The sequence below is a fragment of the Zalophus californianus genome, chromosome 16, assembly GCF_009762305.2.
Source record: "Zalophus californianus isolate mZalCal1 chromosome 16, mZalCal1.pri.v2, whole genome shotgun sequence".
Classification (NCBI taxonomy): Eukaryota; Metazoa; Chordata; class Mammalia; order Carnivora; family Otariidae; genus Zalophus; species Zalophus californianus.
In genome coordinates, this window is record NC_045610.1 from 19,890,850 (window position 1) to 19,916,069 (window position 25,220).

General features: G+C 40.4%; 1 protein-coding gene across 3 annotated transcripts; it reads right to left on the reverse strand.

The window, feature by feature from the left end:
- Positions 1-24,959, reverse strand: UTP6 (UTP6 small subunit processome component). Of its 3 annotated transcripts, none has more exons than XM_027626410.2 (19): positions 24,739-24,957; positions 23,182-23,266; positions 20,303-20,344; positions 19,550-19,642; positions 18,807-18,854; positions 18,304-18,367; positions 16,450-16,568; positions 14,884-14,961; positions 14,013-14,094; positions 13,444-13,525; positions 12,388-12,599; positions 11,574-11,653; positions 11,116-11,193; positions 8,569-8,748; positions 6,704-6,784; positions 6,390-6,499; positions 5,296-5,362; positions 2,535-2,607; positions 2-1,602 (listed from the first exon to the last, which is right to left on the reverse strand). In XM_027626410.2, exons 1-19 carry the CDS (start codon positions 24,828-24,830, stop codon positions 1,445-1,447), a joined length of 1,824 nt encoding a protein of 607 aa, XP_027482211.1. In that variant the 5' UTR covers positions 24,831-24,957; the 3' UTR covers positions 2-1,444. The 3 variants fall into 3 exon arrangements, with proteins under 3 accessions (XP_027482213.1, XP_027482211.1, XP_027482212.1); XM_027626411.2 differs by having other exon boundaries at positions 5-1,602; positions 12,388-12,572; positions 24,739-24,954; XM_027626412.2 differs by lacking the exon at positions 8,569-8,748 and having other exon boundaries at positions 1-1,602; positions 24,739-24,959.
- Between the last annotated feature and the right edge of the window lie 261 nt (positions 24,960-25,220).

A 25,220-nucleotide genomic window follows, 5' to 3' on the forward strand; every position in this document is an offset into this window, starting at 1 on the left:
TTTCAAATTAGTAAGAAAAAAGTTTAGAAAACAGTCAACATTAAAAAACAAGAGAACCAGGAAAAGCACATTAACTTCATTAATATAAAAAATGCACATTAAAACAATGACATAGCACTTTTTGCCTATTCAAATGGTAAAAATTTAAAACATAATACCCACTACAGGTAAAGGTATTGACATTCTCCTACACTGCTTCAAAGTATTCTCATACATTGCAGATTGGCAATACATGTCAATATTCTTCAAAATAGTTATATCCTTTAATTCAGTAATTCTAGCAACAAATGTCAATCTCCTAAATAATCAAGGATGTGACAAAGATTTATGAGAATCCTCATCAACAGCATTTATAAGAAAAAAATTAGAAATGACAAGGTCCAACCACAAGAATTAGCAAAGTTAAGTCACGGCTCATCTATACAATACAATGTTAAAGATTCATTAAATGTTTTTAAGGCTCTTTAATGACATGGAAAAATAACATAAGTGTAACAATATTAAGTCAAACTAAACTGAATGCTTCTCCCAGTGACATCAATGTTCAGTTAAAGGATGTAAAATTCAAACAGTTGCCTCCCCTGCTCCCAGAATGTCCTCTCTGCTCCAAGCCATCCTCCACCTTTGCCTCTGAAGGCCTTCTCTGCTGCTCTAATCTACTCCCTACCCATTGCCCTCCTTTTGTTGCTGGGCCTCCCCACTGTAGACACTTCTCTAAAGATCAGTCCCAGGGATAGAAGGCACTTTTATAATGTCTTTATCCTCTTAAAGGTCAACTTTTGACCCCAATACCCAGAATCCTCTTCTGTGGCAACAACAAGCTCTCTCAGGATGTCCAGCCCTGTTCCTCCAACCCCTACCTCCATCCCAAAAAGCTTCTCTTCTTTCCTGCTAATAATGAACACTTAATGAATGAATGAATGAGTAAATGATCTAATAGTATAAATCTAATTCTCATAAAGGAAGTAAGTTTAACTCCAGACGATGAGGTTATGGGATGCTTTTATTTTCTTCCCCATATTCTGCTCACTCCATATTTCCTACAACAAATGCACACCATGTATACTTTTTTAATAAGAAGAGAAGAAAAAATGGAATTGTACTTTCTCCTCCACTTTCACTGGCCCCCCTAGGTCCCAGTTAGAGATACTCATTCTTGACCAGGGGTAACAAAAGAAACTCAAGTTTATGATTTCTATATATTTTGGAAAACATTTAGGACCTACAGTAAGTCCGGCCTTAACAAGTAGCCTCTGGGCCACTAAATAGCAATTCTCTTTTCTGGAATTAAAGATTAACGCATTAACAAAATTAAAGCATGTCCCAAAATCAGACCGCCATCTTGTCTGCCATCTCTTAGCAAACTGCAGATGAACTCACAATACAAATCTGGCCAGAGGGCTTATAACACTATTTCACAAAATTGGCTGTGTTTTTCCTCTTCTCACAAACGGCCAACTTGATGCATCGCATGTTTAGCTACAAAAACCTCTGCTGGCTCTCCCTGTAACATTTTCATGGCTCGCCAATAGATCTGTCCGCAGTTCGCAGGTCTACCAAGTGGGTGGTTCAATTCTTCTTTGATGTAATCTATCCAAAGACCTTTAAAAGGAACGAAAAATTACTGTAAACATACAATTAGATCATTGACAAGGCTTTATCATGTAAACTTAACTATTTAATATTGATTCAGTGTAAGATTTCTAAGAAACTTAACTTGTTGTCATTTCCCTAGAGCCCTGAGTGAAACAATATCTCTCTCAGCTTCTTTACACTAGGCGCATCAAACTTTTTTTAAAGTGGAAAACTTCACTTTAAATCATGACAGTCTATGTAGTTCATAATCCAAAAATACTAAATATTTTAGAGGGAGGATTTTGCTGAGTCTCTTTCAAGGTGAAACTGAGCTTCAATGCATTCACTCTAATTTTGTTACCAATGCCTAATAAAACTTGCTTGGGTTATTAAGAATGCCATTTTCATTCATTTCACCAGAAGGTCTGCTAAAACTTTGTAAAAGCTAACGTATTTTTTTTTAAATCTAAGTTTAACTACTAGACATTGTTTTTAAGTTCATAAGTAAACAGATTTTATACAACATACCTATACCCAGAAATATGTTTCACAAGTCCTATAAAAATGAGGACAGTGTGGCAACAGCCAATGACAACTAATGTCAGTTAGCATCCCACTACCCCTTTCTATCACTCCTTTTACTCTGACCTATATTATTAACCTCTCCCTTACAAATATCACATTTTTTTTAGAGAACCAAACCAAGCAAATTGTTCTCTACTCCAGAGTTCTTAATGGAAGACCCATAAACTCTTGACCTTGTGAACTTGGAAGTTATAAGCCAAATTATGTCTGCAAGTATTTATGCACAAAGTAAGGGGGAAGGCAGGACAAAAAGATGCAAGTTTTATTCTCAAAGAGGGCCATGACCTAAAAAGAGTTAAGCACTGTTCTAACCATACTGATGGGCTACAGACCACACCTGCAAACAGATGTGTCTATAACTGAAGTTTACTTACCATAATCTACAGATCCAAACTCTCTCAAGGCTCTCTCATAATATTCTCTTAAGTTCGCCATCTTGCAGGATTCCTAACAAAAATAATCAGACAATCTTGCCTCAAAAGCCTAATTCATAATGTCACAAATTCCCTTCCACTACACTGTTAAAATAGCTACCACCTATTAGGTATGTGAAGAGGAGAAGGCTCAGGGTTTAGGACGAACACAGCCTGGCTCTCACCTTATCCAGAGAAAAGCCAAATACAGCACTCACCAGAGTGAAGTCAATGTCAAACGGTGATAAAAGCACTCTGTTCTGGCAGCATGGAAAAAAGCCTAATTGATTCTCAGTTGGGGGAACATGGGCAGCTTCACAGGAAAATACATTTGAAAGCCCTGAGGGAAAACTAGGATTTAAATAAATAAATGGAGAAGGTTTACTCCCTGTAGCTAAGGATTTCTTTCTTTTGAAAGTGTCTGGGCCCCGGCAAATATTAGCTATGTCCACCTTAAAACTTTTTATATGAAGGCAAAGCATATACAAATAGTAATTATATAACCTTCCCCGAGTTTTTTAAACCCTCTGACCTTAAAAGTTTCCTCACCCATAAAAGAAGGATAATGATATCTCTTATAGCAACTACAAGAATTCAATTAAAAAATGCTGACTAATTATGAACCTAGCAGAGTAGCTGGTACTAACTTTACAATCAATGAATGTTCACTTTTTACTTCTATTTCCATTTAAATGTATTCTCTTTTGTTTCATTTTCAAAGGAGAGTAACCTCTACAGTTTAAAAATACTCTTGTATAGTCAAGTAACTATTTCCTCATTCAAAATTCTCTTCCCTAAGGCTGTGTTATTTTATAGAAAGTCACCTTCACTCCGTATCATACACATGCATGAAAAACAGAATCACACGTTGTTAAGGGTTCACTGTGCAAAGTCCTTTCTACGTAGTACCCCACCCTGGCCTTGTAATCTGCACACCCCTGGAACACGTATTATGACCTTCTTGACGGAGAAGGATGCCAACGCTGAGAACTGCCCAGGACACACACCATTATGTTATTAATCCAAAGCCTAGTTATTATTATGCTATATTACCCCTTGTATGAAAAGGACAAGAGGTAAGTGACCCACACAATGATTAAAGCTATGAGTTCAACCTCACTAATTTTTCAAAATTCAAGTAAAAATAATAAACACCCATCAAAATACCAAAATAAAGGAGAAAAAGCAAAACTGCAGATTTAGAGTGTGAGGAAATAAATATACTGATATATCTGATTATCACTATAAAGAAGTACACTTCTTTTGAAAGACCATCTTACAATATATAAAGAACTATTCTCTCCAGTCCCAGAAACTTATCTCAAAAAAAGAATTCCAAAGAAGAAAAAAATGCTGTCTAAACAAAATGTTTACAGCACTCTTGTTTTCAGTATCAAAAATCTGGGAAACAACCTATTGTAATGGACTAGTTAAAACTGTGGGTTTAAGAATAACACCACAATTGTTCAAGATGACAACCATGGAAAAACACAGGAATGTATTCATAAATTAACGTTAACTCAAAAAAAGTTAAGAGAGAACCTCCACATGGCACATAAGACAGAAATAAAACTTGTGTGTACACATGTAAACAAAAACTAATTTTAGTAAACTAAAAATTAAAATAAATATGGTTGGCTGCATTACTGCGATGGGATTACAGACACCTTTGGATTTTCGTGTATTATTTTTTACACTATCTCTTCTCTTTTTTGAGAGAGGGGTGAGGAGACACAGAGGGGGAGAGAAAGGGAGAGAAAGAATCTTAAGCAGGCTCCACAGCCAGCACGGAACTCAATCCCACAACCCTGAGATCATAACCTGAGCTGAAATCATGAGTTGGACACTCAACCGAGCCACCCAAGTGCCCCTCGTGTATTATCTTTTAAACGGAGACCTTCCTGTATTTTCCCTCACTCACAAGTTCAGTTAAAAACACCAGAAACATGGGTCACCTAGGTGGCTCAGTCAGTTGAGTGTCCAACTCTTGGTTTCGGCTCAGGTCATGATCTCACGGGTCGTGAGATCAAGTCCTGCACTGGGCTCTACGCTCAGCAGGGAATCTGGTTGGAGGTTCTCTCCCTCTTTCCCTCTCCCCAACGTGTGCACACACGCTTACTCGCTCTCTTTCTCTCTCTCTAAAGTAAATAAACAAGGGGCGCCTGGGTGGCTCAGTCGTCAGGCGCCTGCCTTCGGCTCGGGTCATGATCCCGGGGTCCCGGGATCAAGCCCCACATCGGGCTCCCTACTCGGCGGGGAGTCTGCTTCTCCCTCTCCCACTCCCCCTGCTTGTGTTCCTTCTCTCACTGTGTCTCTCTCTGTCAAATAAATAAAATCTTTAAAAAAATAAATAAAATAAACAAATCTCACAACAAACAAAAACCACACCAGAAACAGTTACTGCCTACTCTCTACCTCATAACCCAATACAAAAGACAAACAGGGTGCTCCAGATGCAGAGAAGCAGCACCTCGTCCAACCTGGTAGGGAGGGTTTCCTCTATGAGGTGACATCTGAGTTTTCTATTTTCCAGACATGGACTTTCTCTTCTTTGCTTGGTTACCATTCCTTAACCATCTCTATGAAAAAATGGTTAGGTGAGGGGACCGGAAATTTATACTATATATGATGAGAACTTTTTAAATGACAAAAATGCTGCCATATAGGAGAGTAACCACCAGTTCATTTTCTCAGACAAGAAATGAATAGACAGAACACTTACTTGCTCCTTTTCAAACTGGATTATTTTCCTGAAAAAATCAACTGAAAATGGACGGCTTTCCTGTAAACTACATAAAAGGAGAAAGCAGTTATCATCCACAAAGACAGCAAGCCTCTTACATCCCATGACTCTAACTACATGCCTATGCCCACGTCTCCACAACGCATGGTTTACTAAAGACCTGGCCACAAGGACTGGACTTGACCACCAGTCACTCTCAACACTTTCGGTGTCCAGTGACTTACTCCTCACCCCCACCAAACTCTTTCCCACCCAGTTTTCTTCCTGTTCTCCTCTTCCCCACTTTTACAGTCTTTCAGACTTTTACACTTTTAAGGTCTTTCGGAAGGAGACCAATAATTCCACTTCTAAGAATATATTCTAAGGAAGTGATTTCCAGTATGAACAAGTAATATTTGTGCAGAAATGTTCACCAAAGCAGTATTACTATGACCATCTAAATTATGGCACATCCCCAGAGCGACGTACCATACAGATATTTCTAATGAATGACGTTCATGAAGAATTGTTACTGACAGGAAAAAGGCCAGTGCAATGTTCACCAACAAAAGCGGCATACAAAATGTGATTATAGTATAATCTCAAATATGCAAAAACAAAGGTTTTTTTTTTGTTTTGTTTTGTTTTTTAAGATTTTATTTATTTATTTGTCACAGAGAGAGAGAGTGAGAAAGCACAGCAGGGGGAGAAGCAGAGGGAGAAGCAGGCCCCCCACTGAGCAAGAAGCCTGATGCGGTGCTCGATCCCAGCACCCTGGGATCATGACCCGAGTCGAAGGCAGATGCTTAACCGACTGAGCCACCCAGGTGCCCCGAAAACAAAGTTTTTAAATGATACATTAAGCATGTTTTTTTCTCCTGATTACAGTGAGTTAATAGTTATCTCCCTCTTTTTTTTTTTTTTTTAATTTTCCACCAAGGGGTAAGAACTGCTTTTATTGTTCAACAAAAGACTTTCTGAAAAAGTCTCTTGAATTACTTCCTCAGATACTATTTGCCATACATATAACCTGGGCATGGGGGGCTGAATGCAGGGTGGGGAGACGAATAACAGTGATGAAAGTTTGTGAGCACCTTTTAAACACAGCTCTGGCCTTTTTGTAGCCACCGCTTCGGTAAGCCCAATCCAGGTACTTATCCTTCAGAGTGACTGAGTCAGCACCTTTGACAGCTAAGAGAGCTTTCTACAATTAAAAAAAAAAAAAAGACACAAGCTGCATGAGGATATTTATAAATATCAAAACAAATTTTCCCAGAACCATACCAGGCTGCTCAATTAACAGTGGTTTAGGAACATCTGCTATAAAAATAACCCTAAAACTAGCCAACTAGTGAACCTATCTGCTCCTTCCCCACCCACCACAAGACTCAGAACGTAGGGCCTAGACCTTAAAAATGGCTTCCGTGTCTTCTTGGCTTTGGGCACCTTCACTCCACTCTGCCCAAGAAATCCACAATGGCAGACAGACCTGGTCACAGTGAGAAAGAAAAAAAAAAGTTAGAAATTGATGGCTTAGCTCTATGCTCTGAAAACTAGTCACTATAAAGACAGGCTCCTACTGAGATACTCAATATGTAAAATATGGATTCACTCCCAGTCTGTCTTCACCATGACCAAGTTCTCAGTGCCCAGTAGGGATGGCCTGCCAGAGCACAGACAGACTTGTGACCAACACCCCCAAAGCAGCACTCTCCTGTCAAAACTAGCACCCTTCTGTTGGAGTACTACCTACAGTTATTACCATCAGCTATCTGTGAATTAAGCAATGAAGTGTCCATAGCTGGTCAGACCCCCAGCTACCCAGGTCACATCTCTGCTAAGACCCACGACACAAGTACTACTTAATCCAAACTCAATTATCTGATCTTCACTCATGCCCCAGAGGCACACACAAATGAGAATTAAGATTTTTTCCCCACTTTAACTTCCAGAATACTTTTTTCCTAATATAAAAGGGGGTGCCTGGCTGGCTCAGTCAGGAGCGTGCAACTCTTAATCTTGGGGTTGTGAGTTGAAGCCCCACACTGAGTGCAGAGGCTACTTAAAAATAAAATCTTAAAAAAAAAAAAAAAAAGATTCTGGAAGGCACCTGGGTGACTCAGTCAGTTAAGTGTCAGATTCTTGATTCTGGCTCAGGTCATAAGCTCAGGGTTATGGGACCGAGCCCCAACTCGGGCCCGCGCTGAGCAAGGAGTCTGCTGGAGATTCTCCCTCTCCCTTCCCTTGCCCCTCCCTCTGCTCTCTAAATAAATAAATAAATATCTCTTTAAAAAAAGATTGACTGCAAAGCTTTAAGATTTAGAAATATATGTCTGTTTAGGGATGCCTGGGTAGCTCAGTCAGTTAAGCATCTGCCTTCGGCTCAGGTCATGATCCTGGGATCCTGGGATGTAGTCCCACATTGGGCTCCCTGCTCAGCGGGGAGTCTGCTTCTCCCTCTCCCTCTCCCCCTGCTTGTGCTCTCTCTGACAAATAAACAAATAAATAAAATCTTTTTAAAAAACTATATATATATATACATATATATATATGTCTTTTTTAAAACTCGGGCTTTGGAGGAGCCTGGGTCGCTCAGTCAGTTAAGTGTCCAACTCTTGCTTTCGGCTCAGGCTCAGGTCATGATCTCAGGGTTGTGAGATCAAGCCCCGCATTGGGCTCTGCACTCAGCACAGAGTCTGCTTGTCCCTTCCCCTTTGCTCCTCCCCCTGCTCTCTAATAAATAAAAACTTAAAAAAATTAAATATATAACTCGGGCTTAAATACAGCTTTGGAAGCAAGGGAGAAAAATACTCAATATTTCTCACTTATAACATATCAAAATAAAATAGAGAATTTCACATAATTTAGTCTTTCTTTTTTTTAAAGTATTTATTTATTTTTTGACAGAGAGAGAGAGACAGCAAGAGAAGGAACACAAGCAGGGCGATGTGGGAGAGGGAGAAGCAGGCTTCCCACTGAGCAGGGAGCCTGACACGGGACTTGATTCCCAGGACCCTGGGATCATGACCTGAGCCGAAGGCAGATGCCTAACGACTGAGCCACCCAGGCGCCCCTTATTTAGTCATTTTTCAAATAACAAATTAGAAATAGGCTAGTAAATGGAAAGAAATTGTTCCACTCCTACCCTTGATATAGACACACATGTACTCTGGGGCCAGCCCTCATCACACAAGCACAACTTCAAATGAGCTTTGGCTCAGTCTCAAAAGGTTTCCCAAACACAATGAAATACAAAAGACCCAACTCACAGACCTGAGCTTTCAGATGCACAAAAGCTTCTTCAAAAAGCCCGGCTACATCAGGGCTCTTAGAGTCAATCAGCACCTGCAGCTTCATCTGCCACATCATCACAGAGTCTCTAAACGATTCAGTCCCGGCTACTGCTACCTCCAGAGCTTCCTTTAAGAAGTCCTGATGCAGCAGCAACTCAATCTGGGTAAGACAAAGGATCACTGGAGAATTATCCACTGAAAGCTAGATCATCTACGTTTTGGGGGGGGGGGTACAAAAAAAGACCTCATTTAAGGCAGCGATTTCAACATCATCTCCACTTAACCTTTGACAATGGCTGCCAAACAGGCACAAAGTAAACAATCTGAAATTCTCTTCCATTGCCTGCTCTTATTCCTAAAGGCTACCAAAAAATAGGTAAGACATACAAAGTAGAGGGCCTAAATAATTTAGATTGAAAGTTAAGTTTTTAATAAAATAGTTCACTATAACAAAACCCACACCCACCAAACAGAATATAAAAATCAGACAAAACCAGTATTTGTGGGTTGATAATGAAACATGTTTATTCATTCAAATGGAGTTGGGCACACAATCAACTGGTACCATTTTTCTGAAATGTAATTTGACACTGTGTAACAAGAGTCATGGAAGTGTTCACATCTTAAACTTGGAAATTTTAACAAATATAACCCAACACAGAAGGAAATCTTACATGTTTTAAAATGCTTAAATCCACACTATTGTAACAGAAGAGGGAAAAAACCTAAAACCAATTCAATTTTAAAAAAACTGTGGAAGAGCAAATAAATGGCAATATGCAGTCTGCTCATTTGGCAAGCACTTTTATTGCTCCCTATACATGCTAAATTTATTTTTTTAAGCATTTTTTTTTAAAGATTTTATTTATTCATTTGAGATACAGCGCGAGAGAGAGGACGAGGAGGGGGAGAGGCAGAGGGAGAGGGAGAAGCAGGCTCCCCGCTGAGCCAGGAGCCCGACATGGGGCTTGATCCCAGGACCCCGGGATCATGACCTGAGCTGAAGGCAGACGCTTAACCATCTGGGCCACCCAGGCGCCCCTATACATGCTAGATTTAATAATGAGGAAATCAAGTACATTCTCCACTGCCCCAGGGCCTCTAGTCTAGAAGTAGAGACAGTCTGATACTTGCCTTGACAGAAAAAGAATCGTATGCTAAAAGAGTACAAAGCAGGAACACCCAACAGGGTCTATGGCAGCTATGAGACAGAAAACACCATTTATGCTAGGCTTAAGGAAGAGTAGGCATTAGTTAGAGAAGGCTCTCCCAACAAGCATGTGCATAAGAGAGAGCTTATGTTCTCATAAGGATAACAAAAGGAAATCCAAGTTCAACACGGCTGAAGGAGTAGAATGTATACTAGAGAACTGGCAAGTGAGGCCAAGACCGTATTAGGGAGAATGACCAGCTTTATCCAAAGGACAGTGGAAGGCACAGAATAATCTGATCATCGATTTTTAAAGATCATTCTGTGGAGAATAATCTGGAAAAACGACGGATGTAGGAATCAGCTAAGCATTTTAAGTTTAGAGGCAATATACTGAGGAGCTCTCATTAAAGGCAAGGGTACCAGAGTGATGAGGTAAATGAAGTAGTAGGCTTAGGAAGGGCAGCATCAGAGATTTGGGGAGCACAGGATGTCTGAATAGCCAGAGTGGTGAAGGACCAAATAGTCATGACAGAAAGAGAGCAGGGCTGCCATAGCAATACTCAAAGCACAGTCCACCTAAATTTATAGGGGGTGACTGTCCTGCCAGTATTCAATAGCTCAAATGGGAGCAGCTGAACTCTTCCAAGCCTGGGATTTTTCATAATGGGAAAAGGGCATCTCAGTCATGGTATAATACAGCAGACAAGTATACAGCATATGCATGACTTAGCTGGATGTAAAAAGTATTTTTTAAATGTTAACGTATGAACATTTTTGTTCACGTCAAGAACTTTGTGAGCTGGCAAAAAAAAAAAAAAGGTAACTATCACTATTTTAAAATCAAGTAAACAAACTCAGAAAGGTTAAGTGGCTTGCCCAAGCTACCTAGCTATTAAGTGACAAAACCCGATCCAGACTACGTATTCCTTCAGCACATTATCCTGGTCGCCGTAATAATCCTTACCCACCGGAGAGAGTAGGGATAGGTTAATAAGCTTCTTACTGAAATGTCAGCTTCTGAAACATAGGAACACATCTAATTTGTCTTCACTGTTACCATACCAATGGTTAATCTGGGTCAGGCATACATTCAGGAAAAGGATGTTCAGGAAAAGATGGATGGGGAGACACACAAAATCTAACTTGTGACTCCTTATTCTGAGGGTTTTCCACTATATAACATTCCTCCCTTTACTGGTACACATTTCATTTTTGGCATACACCAAATACTGAGATCCCAAACGTAATGTCTCTACGTCTTCCGTTCTAAACTTCCAAATGGGCTTAGTCATATAACTATACATTAAAACACATGACACCAGCAGGAACCAAATGAAAGTAAGTACGTGTTATTGGCAGTGAATGTGTCCTTACCCACTGCTTGTACTGGAATTCTGGTAGAAGTCTGAGTTCATGTGCCTTCCTGAATGCCATCATGGTTCTTTCCAGCCTCTGAAATCAGAAAAAATCCTTCAGTTCGTTATAAACATCCCACTAGGGGTCTTTGGCCTCTGACAGGAACAAGTACAGTTTTGCACATTTCTGAAAACAGAGAGGGAACCTGAAGTGGTTTCACTTATGATTAGACCAGGCAAAAAGCGGCACGAAGCACAGTCCAGTAAGAGAGCGCCTCCTAACCAGGTGGCCCTAATAAGGATGCAGCAGACTCAGACCTTTAGAATGACTAGGTCACCCACAAAGAGAAAGAACTTAGGTTAAGCATGAAGTTCTTGGAAGCTGTCCCAGGCCCCAAAGGAGCCATGTGTCTGCTCTTCTTCCAGAAAAGTCACTTTCTAGTCAGCCACTATAAGCATGTAACTTAAGTCCCTTACCCTCTCTCTGAGGAACTGACTGCTGGTCTTCTTAGCGAATCTTTCCAAGCAGAAGTTGACGTAACACTTCCACATGGCCTCTGGAAAAGTCAGAGATTACATTGATCAGATCGCCAGTTTCTCTGTTTAACAGTCATCATACATCTTTTCTGTGAGGGGAAGATTCCCCGGAAGAATGTAAACTAGTCTGGTGAAAAAAACCTAGTTATTCCCATTACAGCCAATCAACATCTCAAACACTGGGGGGAAAAGCAACTGAGTAACCACTTATATAAAAAGTAAAAGCCTCGGGGGCGCCTGGGTGGCTCCGTCAGTTAAGCGTCTGCCTTCGGCTCAGGTCATGATTCCAGGGTCCTGTGATCGAACCCCGCGTCAGTGGGGAGCCTGCTTCTCCCTCTCTCTCCGCCTGCCGCTCTGCCTACTTGTGTTCTCTCTCTCTGTCAAATAAATAAATAAAATCTTTAAAAAAAAAAAGTAAAAGCCTCATCCATGTTATATATCCCTTCTACCTTAATACTCCCATATTACAAAATCTGAAAGTAAATCTGTGTCAAAAGATAATTAGGGAAGGACAATCTTCTGAATTACTATTTCCTAAGTATCATCTCCCCCAAACAGATGAACATAAACATCACTACTGTTGAGGAAGGTCATAAAAGCTCCATCTTCCACCACCAAACAAGAAGTTGGAAAGCCAGGCACATGGTCAACTACCACAGAAAGATTCCTGAAAACTGATTTTGGAAACAGAAACAGAAGTTTCGGTTTCATGTTTGTGAATACTACCACTTGTATACCACACCACGAAGTTCACCTGTGGGGAGAGTCTTTACTGCCTCTTCATACACAGCACAGCACCTCTCCTCCTTCCGGCCCACCTCCACTGCTCTGGCTTGTTTCGTGGCAGGCTGCTCTCCGGCTGGCTGCGTCTCCATCGCTAATTCTCGCCGTGCCACGTAATCCCAAGTAAGAGGGTCATCTGTGTGCAGAGCCTGAAGGCTGCAAAGTGGTTTACTGGTGTCAGCCCTATGACATGAGACTAACTCAGAATATCAAACAGAGAAGTTCCCTATGCTCTAAAAACGGACCCAGGACACCCCTTTAACAATTCCATTACCACAAGACAACTCCCCACTAGGCTCTCCAGATAGCTTCACACTCACCATATAAATTTTGTCAATCGATCAGAGTTGTGACACATTAGGTTTCAGAATGTTTTAGATATCATTCTCAAATGTTAATTTTTAAGTTAGCTCTCAAAGTCAAATCAACAGGTATGTGTGACAAGACAATTCTCTTCAAGCCCTGGAGAACTTTATTATATCCAGGCTCCTGATTTTCTATAATAGAGGCAAAGAAAAAGCACAACCTAATTCTCTACCAAAGCCCTGAAAACTCCGAAGAGAAAACTGATCCAAGTTCTATTTTATCTCCTGTGAAAGTAAGGGGTGCTACGTAAGAGTGAAGTACCCATAAGGTAGGCTGCAAATAATTCTCAAACCATATGCTCAAACATTAAAGAATAAAATTACCTGCAGCAATCAACTATAAACATTCACAAGGACCACTCTCATTTTATGGACAAAACACATGCCAGCAAAGCAGGAATATACATTTTGATATAAGCTGTAGGATATTTGTTATTGAATAAAGACAAACTATTTCCCAAGGGAAGCCCATAAGGGTGTCAAACAACTTTTTCAGCAATCTATTTTTTTATATAACTTACTATGATACAACAGTCCTAAAACTTTGCTTTCTTCCAAGGATTTAGTGTGGTAACTTCTCTCCCCCTTTCTAAACACCCAGTCTCAAACTTTTACCACAAAATTAGAAAAAGACATATTCACCTTTCCATGACTTTACTTACTCATCATAAATTTCTTTTTGCAGATCTGTGGCAAAGTCGAATAGCTGTGCAACTGAAAGCAGTGACACATGAAATTCTGCATCTAAAATTTTAAAAGTGGGGGAGGGGAGTAAGACTCTCAAGTATCATTTTACTCTAAAGTATCACTTTCTTCTACAAGAAAGTACTACTTTCTTATGTGCTAGAGTTCTTTTGTTTTGGGGTTTTGAGAAATAGGACAAAACAGAAAAACAAAGCACCCACTACACAAGCAAAACCGTTATTGATATTTGGGAGTATTCATAAGTACTTCTGTTCTTCTAAACTTCTTCCCGATATAAAGAAATGTTCTACCTGTTTCTTTTCAACTCCCCATGTGACTAAAGTACTCAATGTACTGAAATGTTCAAGTATATCCTAAGGGGCAATCAACCTTTTCTTAAAGAAAGAGGATACTATTCGTACAGAATTTTTATGCACAGTCTAACAGAATTTCTAACAGAAAATTTCCAAATTAGCTAAAAGTCTTTCTTATTATAAATAGAATGTTTCACTCTCCCATCATAAATAAATTTTCAAAATATGCATACCTTTCATTATGCTTACAGAATTTTTGTAGATGATCCGTGCCAACTCGCCCTTAAGGATTTCTTCAGGATAATCAAGATTCCCCTAAAGAGTATTATATTAAACATAACTTAACAGATACGGCCAGTAACTAGAAAAAGCACCAGGATGAAAATTAACAGTCCTAGACTACCCATGCCATATGTAGGACCTCTGGCAAATCACGTCTTTCTCTGGGCCAGTTCCCTCACCTGTAAAATGTGTGGCTTGAACCAGACCACTGAACTTCTACAGTGAAAGTGTTCTCAGGCTCCTAGAGTGATAGCAAGATCACACGGCCTAAGGCCTGACTCTCTACTTAGACCCAAACAGGTCAGAATTTACACACCTTGTTTATCCTTATGTGTCAACTCTTATTTGAATAAAAAAATTCACAGCTGGAAACTACAGTAACAGATGATAGCAAAGTTCCTTTTTCAGCTCTAACATTCTAAAACTTCTTTCTTTAAAATTATTGTCACTAAAAAAATTGTATAAAACCAAAAAGAAAGAAGGCTAGGAACCACAGATATCATAACCCTCCCTCAAACTCCTTCAACCGATTAGTATGTCATCTAATGAAACTATAAAGTATTAAAGAAAACCATTTACCATTCCATCAGTAATAAATAATCTTGAAGATACTTCAATTACTCCAAATGTCTATTTTTAAAGCACAAAATTCCATTTTTATTAATAAGCCCATTTAATTAAATCAACTCTAGACTCATCTTAAAGTTTCAAAATAAGACATTAAATTGGGAACAAAAATACCTTCCAAAAATTTTCTCTTACTCCTAAGCAGGCTCGAAACACTACAAATTGTTGACATGGGACAACACACTCAGATCTTACCACATCCATTTTGGCTTTTTCAAATTCTTGTTTTTCTTTCCTCAGTTTCTCAGCATGCATCAACTCCATCCTAAAGTACTACACAAGGGAAATAATAAACTAAAAACCTTTGGAAATAATTTCTTTTTATCAGAAATACATAAGATGTCATTTTACACCCATTAAGTATCAGATCTGGGGAAGTCTGGGAGTAGTATATTTTGTTATGAAACTAGCAGACATTTATAAGGAGGGAGATCTCTGTAATGGTAGAACAGCTCTGTATTTTGATTGTGGTAGTGGTTACACAAATCTACACATGTAAAAAAATGACATAGAACCATATGGACACATCATACCAACGCTGATTTCCTAATTTTCATATTATGTAATTTTATAAAATGCAACCATCAGGAGAAATTATCTTTATAATTTCCTGTGAATCTATAATTACTTCAAAATAAAAAAATCAATGGCAAATATTTACTGTCAAACATTATGAAGAAAAACTAACGTACAACTAACATGTAAACTTGGACTTCCCCAGAATTTCTAGCACTTTAAACTTTATGTTACAAGAATATGAAAATAACAAGTTCTTAAAAAATGTTTATACCGTAGGGCACCTGGGTGGCTCAGTTGGTTGGGCGTCCAACTCTTGGTTTCAGCTCAGGGCATAAAAAGGAACTTTGCTCAGGGCATGATCTCAGGGTCATGAGATCAAGGCCTGCATCTGGATCCGCACTCAGCACAGAGTCAGCCTAAGATTCTCCCCTCTCCCTCTGCCCCTCCTCCCGCTCACATGCACGCATGCATGTTCTCTCTAAAATAAGTAAAATCTTGGGGCGCCTGGGGGGCTCAGTTGGTTGGGTGACTGCCTTCGGCTCAGGTCATGATCCTGGAGTCCCTGGATCGAGTCCCACATCAGGCTCCCTGCTCGGCAGGGAGTCTGCTTCTCCCTCTGACCCTCCCCCCTCTCATGTGCTCTCTCTCTCTCTCATTCTGTCTCAAATAAATAAAATCTAAAAAAAAAAATGAATAAATAAAATAAGTAAAATCTTTAAAAAAAAAAAGATTTGGGGTGCCTGGGTGGCTAAGTCAGTTAAGCGTCTGCCTTTGGCTCAGGTCATGATCCCAGGGTCCTGGGATCAAGCCCCACATTGGGCTCCTTGTTCAGGGGGAGGCTGCTTCTCCCTCTCCCTCTGCCTGCCGCCTCCCCCTGGCTTGTGTGCGCGCGCGCGCTCTCTCTCTCTGACAAATAAATAAAATCTTAAAAAAAAAAAAAAAGTATAAAGATGGCTGAACCCTGGCCCCACAACTAAAAAATGTAGGGTCCAGTTCCCTAACCCTCCCAACCATAATGGGCAGGTCAGAGTTCTCATCTCTCACTAACAAGATGGAAGTTGCACATGGTCAACACCTATTACTGGCCAAGAAATATCTTTGTTACCCCTTTACTCCAGCAGCAATCCCTACTTATCCCTAACCTCCATAAATCAGAGTCTTTTTTAACTTAATAAAGAATATATGTCCATAAAGGACCAAAACTCAGACATCACTCTCTCATCTTACAGGTACACAACTCACTTCTTGATAAAGTTTCGGGCACTCTGGATGAAAGCGCAGAGCTCGAAGAAATAGCTGTCTTGCACTTTCTGAAGACAAGCGATCTTCCATTTCCCATTTGGCTGCCATAATCCACAAAGCTATAAATGAAAAACATCAGACTTCATTTCAGTAAGTCGACCAAGTCAGACCAAAAAAAGATCAATGTTCCAATTTTAATACTTAAAGAATTTTTTTTTAATCTTACCAAAAGAGAAAGGGGATGGAGAGTGTTTCTAGTGGTTAACTGTAAAGTATTACTGCTTTATTTAGAGTAGTCTGAAACAAAGACGTAAATGATAATATCCGTGGATACTTACTTATGTGCCTCATCCAATCTGAGATCAACATCATTATAAGTCACATAAAAATTATAAAAGTGTGAAAATGCTGGAAAAGTATGCATTTTAGAATCAATGAAATAAAAATATTTCACTCTTTTGCTTTATTATTAAATACTTCATGATTTTTTTTGAATGGCTCAATTTTAAAAATAAATTTTTTATCACACCTGTTGGGAATAAAGCCTTTAAAAATCAAAAACCTTTGTCTTTCTACACAAGAAATTAACCTTAACACTCGAGCTATTTCCCAACTTAATAAACTTAATAAAAGTCAGCTATGTCGGGGTGCCTGGGTGGCTCTGTCATTAAGTGTCTGCCTTCAGCTCAGGTCTTGATCCCAGAGTTCTGGGATCAAGCTCCGTATCCGGCTCTCTGCTCAGCAGGAAGCCTGCTTCTCCCTCTCCCACTCTCCCTGCTTGTGTTCACTCTCTCAGGTGTCTCACTCTGTCAAATAAATAAATAAAATCTTAAAAAAAAAAAAAAATAGCTATGTCACCAGACAAGATTGCTTTTGGTAAAAACGACTTATGGTTGGTAACCACGTCTGGACTAGAAGGGTTGTGAATGAGGGAGAGCACTGCTCTGGGCTTTCTTGAACACGTGACTCCTGAAATTGAGCACAGTCCTTTCTAGGATCCCTGGAAGCTATGCCCATCCATAGGTCTTCCAAGCCAGAGTGGCTCCTCTACCCATTCGTGTGATCTCATTCCCTCATACCTGAACTGTCATCTTGGGAAACAGAGACCAGCCTCCCAACTGCTAAGAGTACTCTACTAAAGATACACACCTAATGCTGTCCTGCTGTATCCTTCTGAATTAACTGGTGCCAAATGTAGCCTACCTTAGCCTGTGCTGTGTGAACCTGGTTGAGCCTAATACTTGAGAATAGGCACTGGAGCACCCCCACTATAAAATTATGTACCATTTCACAGTATTCACAAGAGAAGTCTTTCTCTTAGAAAACATGAGTATCTACCCTGTGCCAGTCACTCTTGCAAAATCTGTATTAACATCTTCCCCTTTAAGTTTTTAAGTTTTCCCCTTTAAATTCTCCTTAAATGTGACTGCATCCAAACAGAATGTCCCTCAAAGGACCAATGAGTTTATTTGATCATCATCTAAAAAGCAGCTTAGTGGGGTGCCCGGCTGGCTCAGTCAACAGAACATGCAACTCTTGATCTCTGGGTTGTGAGTTCATAGGCGGAGCCATCCAGATGCCCTGGGTGTAGAGCTTCCTTCAAAAAAATAACAAAAAACTGGGGCGCCTGGGTGGCTCAGTTGTTAGGCGTCTGCCTTTGGCTCGAGTCGTGATCCCAGGGTCCTGGGATTGAGCCCCACATCGGGCTCCCTGCTCAGCAGGAAGCCTGCTACTCCCTCTCCCACTCCCTCTGCTTGTGTTCCTGCTCACTATCTCTCTGTCAAATAAATAAATAAAATCTTTAAAAAAATAAAACAAAAGGTAGAAGAAAAACCGACAAGGATCTCACCATACCTGGTTTGTTTGAATGAATGGCCAACATGGCAGAAAATACCTTGCTAAGTTGAGCTTTGGTAGCCTGTAAAAGAGAAAAAGCAATTCTACTTCCTATCCAGTGAAATCATTGTTACTAATCTCTAAATGATCTGGTACTGTTTCCTACCAACTTAAAATCCAATGGGGCAAGATCTGCTGCTGTAGGGACATATAAATACAGATACATTCATGGTTTTCTTCTACCTAAACCACTACATGTAAACATTCTAAACATCTAAAAATTTTCAACTTTACTGAAGAAATACACACATAAAGATCATTTTCTGGCTTAGAAACCATTTACATAGTCATTCAGATATACAGAAGTTATACTGAAGTTCAGCCTTCTTGGGTTCTTTTCCCACTTGCTAACCCTACAACTTAGGAGAAAACATGGAATTCAGTAACCAACTGTGGGACGTAAAAGGCAGACTAAGTGAAAGAAGGAATAAGGAGGCAAGACACAGCCGTCCAATACTCACCCATTTCTTACAAAAGACTATATAGGATAGCCAAAGTTGAACATCATCCTGCAAGAAAAGCAATGTAGTGAGCTGCCTGAATTTTAATTTTATATAAAATACAACTTTGCACTAAGTTTTTTTTTAGAAACAGAGGTAGATTTCAGAAAGGCCAACGTAGTAACACACTGCTCAGCCTATTAGGCTTTTCCTCACTAAGGCCCTAGATTTCCTAAACGTGGTAACTCCATCTGGCCCCCACTCCCACCTACCATGCTCTAAGACAAAATGTGTTGTCTACCCAATGTGTTCAATGCAGCTCTTAAATGGTCTCAATCAGAGGTAACAACCCAAAATTTGTCATTCCCAAGATCCAAAGTACTCTCTATATACTATATCCTAGTCCCAGAGCCCAACTTGAAGAATATCAAGTGAGTGAGGTCCTGCCCCTACTCTAACCATTCATCTTCGACCTCCAAGTCTTTGGTGTACTTCACTTAGAGATTTATCCAAACAAATCCCAAATTTCTAATCCTTAATTATGTATCAAATCTACCATTTTCAGTACCATCCTCAAAGAATAACTGTGAGGTAATGAGATCAATTTTCTTAATGGTTTGGTAAGTGGTTTCAAACAATGATATTATAATTACGTTAAATACTGACACACCCAAGTATAAATAATGCATTTGAATATTGAAATCACAGTATATACAATACATACCTTCACATCTCTTATAATTAAAGATGTTCTGATCACTTACTTTCCATTTTGCTGAAGCTCGTCGGAAGACACCTTGTACCCGGTGTACAATGGAATTCTCAATCTCATCCTTCTTAAATGAATAGCCGATGCGCTAAAAAAAGACATACACAAAGCCTCAATTTAATCACATTCATCCACAGCAATATTCTTACTTAATCTTAAACAGTACTGGTGATAAAGAAAACAAATAATTACAAACATCCATTATGAGGGCGCCTGGGTGGCTCAGTTGGTTAAGCGACTGCCTTCAGCTCAGGTTATGATCCTGGAGTCCCAGGATCGAGTCCCGCATCGGACTCCCAGCTCAGCAGGGAGTCTGTTTCTCCCTCTGACCTTCCCCCCTCTCATGTACTCTCTCTCTCTCTCTCTCAAATAAAATCTTTAAAAAAATTAAAAAATAAAAAATAAATTAAAAAAAAAACAAATATCCATTATGAGCACAGCACCACACAATTTATCAATACCAACTGCTTCCCAAACCCAAATTCTAACTATAGAGCCATGCTACTTAACTCTAAATTTTTCCAGCTTCCAGGGGCGCCTGGGTGGCTCAGTCGTTAAGCATTTGCCTTTGGCTCAGGTCATGATCCCAGGGTCCTGGGATCGAGCCCCACATCGGGCTCCCTGCTCAGTGGGGAGTCTGCTTCTCCCTCTCCCTCTGTCCCTCTCCCTGCTCATTCTCTCTCTCACTCTCTCACTCTCAAATAAATAAAATATTTAAATTTTTCCAACTTCCAGAATATCTACTTACAGTTCTCCTTCTCTGAATCAACTCCAAAAGATTAATTTCATACTATGGAAAAAAAACATACAAAATAAGAGAAAACAATTAACATTTATAACCTTTTAAATACAGGAAGTACATTTAGCTAAAATCATAAAATAAATAAAAATCAAGACTATAAAAAAAGATTGAGGTTCGCAGTGCCTGGGTGGCTCAGTCATTAAGTGCCTGCCTTCGGCTCAGGTCATGATGGGATCGAGCCCCACATCGGGCTCTCTGCTCAGCGAGAAGCCTGCTTCTCCCTCTCCCACTCCCCCTGCTTGTGCTCCCTCTCTCGCTGTGTCTCTGTCAAATAAATAAAATCTTTTTAAAAATAAATAAATAAACAAATGACTCTTGATTTCAGCTCAGGTCATGATCTCAGGATCATGAGATTGAGCCCCACATCAGGCTCTGCACTGGGTGTGGAGCCTGCTTAAGATTCTGTCTCCTTGGGGCGCCTTGGTGGCTCAGATGGTTAAGCATCTGCCTTCAGCTCAGGTCATGATCTCTAGGTCCTGGGATTGAGCCCTGCATCAGGCTCTCTGCTCAGCGGGGAGTCTACTCCTCCCTCTCCCTTTCTCCCTGCTTGTGCTGGCTTTCTCGCTCTCTCTCAAATAAATAAAAAATCTTAAAAAAAAAAAAGAGAAGATTCTGTCTCCTTCTCCCCGTAAACCAACCCCCCCGCTAACATGCTCTTGCTCTCTCACTTGCTCTCTAAAAATGAACAAATAAATAAAATAAAATAAGACTGAGGCAGCTAGCTGGCTCAGTCAGTACAGCATGCAATTCTTGATCTCCAGGTAATGAGTTCAAGCCCCACATTGCACAGACAGCTTAATTAAAAATAAAAAAGAATATAAAACAAGATAATTTGCTATCAAGCATAATTTGTAGTAAATGTCTTAACAGTCACTGAAAATTCACCTTATATCTGCAAAACTCACAAATCCATGCATTAGCATGGTTATAAACATCTTAGATACAAAAAATGCATGTTATCAAAATCATAACACTTAAAAGATTTCAGGCACCCCACTGGTTCAGTCGGAAGAGCACATGACTCTTGATCTCAGGGTCATGAGTTTCAGCCCCACGTTGAGTGTAGAGATTATTTAAATAAATAAACTTTAAAAAAGAGAAGAGGGGCACCTGGGAAGCGCAGTTAAGTGTCCGCCTCTTAGTTTCAAGTCGGGTCAATATCCCGGGGTCGTGGGATTGAGCCCCGCGTTGGGCTCAGCACAGAGTCTGCTTGGGACTCCCTCCCTCTCCCTCTGCCTCTCCCCACCACCCCCGTGCTCTCTCTTATCTCTTTCAAATAAATAAATCAATCTTAAAAAAAAAAAGTTCTTAAAATGTAGTCTCAGGGCCCCTGAGTGGCTCAGTCAAGTTAAGCGTCCAACTCTTGATTTCAGCTCAGATCATGATCTCAGGGTCATGAGATCAAGCCCCATGTTGGGCTCCACTCTCAGGGGGAAGTGTGCTTAAGATTCTCTCCCTCTCAGGGCACCTGGGTGGCTCAGTCATTAACCGTCTGCCTTTGGCTCAGGTCATATTCCCAGGGTCCTGGGATCAAGCCCCACATCAGGCTCCCTGCTCCACAGGAAGCCTGCTTCTCCCTCTTCCACTCCCCCTGCTTGTGGTCCCTCTCCCGGCTGCGTCTCTCTCTCTGTTAAACAAATAAATAAAATCTTAAAAAAAAAAAAAAAGATTCTTTCCCTCTCCCTCTGCCCCGCCCCACACTCATGCTCTCCCTCTCTAACAAATAAATCTTAAAAAAAAAAAAAAAAAAATGTAGTCTCAAGCCTAACACAATGCTCCAGGCATGGTCTGGTAAGTGCAAAAGTTTTTTTCAAACTAACATCTTCTCAATGCCTACTGTTTGCAATGTCCTCGGCTAACTTGCCCAATACTCTTCTTTTGTTATACAGTCAATCAGATTATTCTTTCCCTTTATCTTTTTTACTGGGGGCGCCTGGGTGGCTCAGTCATTAAGCCTCTGCCTTCGGCTCAGGTCATGGTCCCAGGGTCCTGGGATCAAGCCCCACATTGGGCTCCTTCCTCAGTAGGCGCCTGCTTCTCCCTCTCCCACTCCCCCTGCTTGTGTTCCCTCTCTCACTGTGTCTCTGTCAAATAAATAAAAGCTAAAAAAAAAAAAACAAACTAAAACTTATTACTGAAGTTTAGTTGACATAGAGATTATATTTTTTGATGGAATATGCTCTTGGCTCATTTTGATCTAACAAACTACTATGAGTTCTCAAACCTCTTCCAAATATAGGATTCATGGCAGGGTCTCACTTGTTCACCTGTTGTTTTGTTAAATCTAAGGTCAGAATCTTCAGCATTGTAACATTTCATCTTACTGCTGGGTTCTGAAGCTAGAGTTTATCATCCAACATATTAGCTATTCTATTCTCCATCTGAAAATTGGTCCAGCATATATACTTTATATTCACTCAAATCTTCCATCCATTTATAGTACTGAAGAATTTGCAGCATACCTCTTTCTAAGGTAGCAGACTTAGAGACACATAAATATTAACTTTCCAACCACCTATTGTCAAACCCACTCTCCTCCCCCTAACCCACAAGAAATAGTAAGTCAATTCTCTTGCTGACATCCTGATACACAATTTATCTGGCAGTACCTGATTTACTAACACTATAAAAGAAAAAAGAAAAGTTCAGTTTGCCAAGGACTATAGCCTTAGCTATAGTTATTCCTAAATCGCTTTATTCCTGGTCAAAAATTACCACTTAATTGTCAATTCTAGAATTTTATAGAAAACTGAATCAAGTTCACCCTTCTAGAACTGATTTAAAATTTGTAAAGGGATTAAAAAGTAATGAACTCATACACTTACTTGAACATAACTGATAAAGTCTTCCTTAAAAAGAGCTCTTCGCTGTATTCTATATTCCAGATTCGAAGCCTTTTTAATGATAGCCCTGAAGAGAAAGCCATTTAAGATGTAACGCTTGAAAAGAGTATAAGTTAAAGAACTTTGGGGTTTTTTTAAAGTTTATTTTTAATATATTTAAAACCCATTTTCCAAAACCTGAAATTCCCAAATAATTATCCTTCGTAAGCAAGTATTCTTTTATGTGATTACTTCTGTGTGCTTAGGGGCATCAGGATGTATTTTAAAACTTTCATGAAAATCATCTTAATAGACTGCCAGGACCACTGACATTCCCACCACCAAAGCAAATAATGTTAAGTACTTTACAGCATTTTTATGTGATACTAGTAAAGATTTACTTTCCTCCAAATTCAGGTCACTTAGGTTTTAATAATAATCAAGTATCTTTTCTAAACTCCTCTTACCTGAGTTTTCAACATGCAGACTAAAAAAAAAAAAAAAGACCTAGATTGTTCCTACTGTTTCTACCTAGGAAGGTTTATTATCACTACAAAGGACTCACAGAAAGAGATTCACTGTATTTAGCTAGAAAGAACACAACATGTGTATATTAGGAGAATTTAACACAAGATGTGCAAGACTAATAACTATCTTTAGCTAACAGTAATAACAACAGGGGCGCCTGGGTGGTTCAGTCAGTTAAGCATCTGCCTTCTACTCAGGTCATGATCCCAGGGTCCTGGGATCGAGCCCTACATTGGGCTCCTTCCTCAGTAGGCGCCTGCTTCTCCCTCTCTCTCTGCCTGCTTCCCCTGCTTGTGCTCTCTCTGTCAAATAAATAAAATCTCAAAAAAAAAAAACAGTAAAAATAACATTTATTGAACACTCATTAAGAGTCCACATTGCTATGTTCCATTTCACTAACAAATGTTTAAGGCCCCCATAGTCACATTACTACATTCACAACCATTGTAAAATGCAGAAAACAATCACAGAAAACCATTAAAAAGTATTCTACTTAATTCTAACAAAGTACTGAATCCCAACCATGTGCCAGACGTTGTTGGCCAAGACGTTGTAGAACACGAAATTGAATTAAATGGTCCCCATCTTCAAGTCTTATTAGAAAGATTTAACCACTCCTCCTGGGCTCCCATAGCACTCTTTGCATCTCTAGGGCAGTACACTATAGTACAATCAACTTACAGTACGCTGCACCGTAAGCATAATGTTTAATTTGTCTCCCCCAGCAAAAGGCAGGTAGCTCCTGATGGGTAGGCATCCTAATTTTATCACCTTTATAGCCCTAAGAACTGGTTCCATGAAGAGCTGTCAGACGTTTGGTGGGTGAGTGGACTGACCACCTTGCATCGAAGGAGAAATTCTGGGCATCAACAAAATATGAAAATGGGCTTCTGCCAGATTAAGAAAAATAAGCCCAATTAAGTGCCCCCCGCATCCCTGCCCCCGCCACAGACTCCCTCCCCTCCCCTCAGCCCGCCCCAGCCCCTCCCCTCAGCCCGCCCCAGCCCCTCCACTTCCTCAGCTCTCTCTCACTTAATCTCCGCATGACTGAACAGTCCAATGCGCTCCAGCTGTTCCAATTCGGGGACTCGATCTTCTATGCGTTCCTGAATTATCTCCGCCATGAGGTCACAATTCTACAACCCACCGACGAATCTCTCAACCGCCAACACGCGCGGGAAGAGCCCACCTTCGACTCCGAAGACCGGGCCCCAGCGCTCGCACGTGCTTACGTAACGTGAGCCCTAGGTCCCGCCTTTTCCGCTTCCGCCGCCGCTGCCGCCGCCGTTGGAGGAGGCCCTCTGGCTTTCGCGGCGGCTTTCACTTCTCTATGGCGGATTGTGGGGTTGCCGCGAGGACCCGGTTGACGCAGGAGGACTCACGTGGACGGGAGTGGAGGGGCGGAGCCGGCGTGGGGGCGGTGCTAAATGCGCGCTAGGCTAGGCGAAGGCGGCGATCCGGGAAAGCACCTCCCAGTGTCCAGAGGGGTTACCTGAGAGAGACGTGCTATGCGC